Source organism: Sinocyclocheilus anshuiensis, unplaced genomic scaffold (assembly GCF_001515605.1).
Source record: "Sinocyclocheilus anshuiensis isolate Anshui unplaced genomic scaffold, SAMN03320099.WGS_v1.1 scaffold919, whole genome shotgun sequence".
Taxonomy (NCBI): domain Eukaryota; kingdom Metazoa; phylum Chordata; class Actinopteri; order Cypriniformes; family Cyprinidae; genus Sinocyclocheilus; species Sinocyclocheilus anshuiensis.
In genome coordinates this window covers 114,408-115,980 of record NW_015547671.1, presented here as the reverse complement: position 1 = coordinate 115,980, position 1,573 = coordinate 114,408, and the positions used below count along the sequence as shown (strand labels likewise).

General features: G+C 34.1%; 1 protein-coding gene across 1 annotated transcript in view; it reads left to right on the top strand.

Moving 5' to 3' along the window:
- Positions 1 to 1,573, top strand: part of LOC107702752 (rho guanine nucleotide exchange factor 11-like) — a 48,047-nt gene that overhangs the window by 10,538 nt on the left and 35,936 nt on the right. Inside the window, 1 exon segment of the mRNA XM_016505165.1 lies at positions 443 to 679. Within this exon segment, the coding sequence (XP_016360651.1) occupies positions 443 to 679 (237 nt within the window).

The window sequence follows — 1,573 nt, the reverse complement described above, 5'->3', positions numbered from 1 at the left end:
GTCATTTGCACTTATATATTGTTGCTCTTTTGTTAGTTTTGATTGCTTCTATTGTCCTCATTTGTCTGCTAAATGATTAAATGTAAATATATATATATATATATATATATATATATTAGTCTGGCGAGTAAACTAAAAAAATTACTAGCCAATGGCGATTCAATTGGCAATTTTTCCGTAGAGCATTGTTTAAAAAAAAAAAAATACGACCTCACATTGTGTCAATCACGTTTACACACTGCCTGAAACTTTCATCCGTCATAAAAAAATTTGGATCAGGTTCAATGTTCTGCATTTTCACATCCGTAGCAAGCATTATGATAGGAAAGGATGACGAATACGAAAAAAGGCATTTTTAGTGTGACTCGGTGTGCAAGGACCTTAAGACTCAGACGACCCACGCATCTGCCCAATGCTTCCCCGCCCCGGTCTGTGTGTTCAGGTGTGTGAGAGTCCCTTCTCCTCCCCCTGCACCTTCCTCAGGAGCCCTCTGCTCCGCCGGCAGGGGTCCGACACACACCCCTCAGACTCGGTGAGACACACACGAGACCCCGGTCACACACGCCACTGCTCTGTGCTCGGCCTGCAGTCTGAGGGTCTTGTGTCTCTTCAGGGAGGGAAGACACAGATCATTGGGCCGGAGGAAGAGGAGGAGGATGATGGGTATCCCATCAGTGAGGTGGGAGAGGTTCATTAAATGCCTCACTTATCGCATATCTCACTCATATCTAACGCTTACTAATAAAGGTGAACTATTTTATTAGTTTAAGTGCATGTTATTTATGACCCCTATCCAACATCAAAAAAATTGTGAATATGCAAATGTATTAATGAAATTATACACAATTATTTTAATAATTGACACATTTTTGTGTCATCCAGTTACTTTCTCTGAAAAAAAAAATCTGTTTTTTATTTTGCATTTTTATTTTGTTTTTGAGTTAAAGTATTACATAGCTTGGCGAGTGCAGTGTTGACATTTTTCTGTTGAGATTGTCTCTTTATAACAAAGACCCTTTAGTTTACTGCTAATATTTTATAGGACAGAGATCTGAATATGCACATTTATGCATTTATGCAAAGAGTAGTCATCATCGTTTTAAATGCATGTATTAAAGTGTATTTGGACTGAATTTGGAATAGCATACTGCTCTTACTATTTCTGTATTATATATCACAGACACAGTAATTCAGTGTTTAGTTTTCATTTGCATTTTAAATCCATGTAGTAAAATGTACTTGGTCTACTTTCAGGAGTACACTAGCATATAGAGCTCAAAGCTAGTTATAAAAAAGGAAAACTCTTTTGGCAAAATGTCATTGTTAAAAAACATAATGGTTGATATTGCTTAGGCTTCTTTTGTTCAGTGTTGTATTGTTGACTAAAATTAAAACTATTACATTGTTTTCATGAATCGAAAGCTAAAATAAAATGTTGATACTCAAATTGAATTTAAATATTTTCTTTATATAATAAATATAAATATACTAATGAAAAAATATAAATATATAAATGAAAAAATATAAAGATATAAGTGAAAAATAAAAAAATATATAAATGAAAAGAATATAT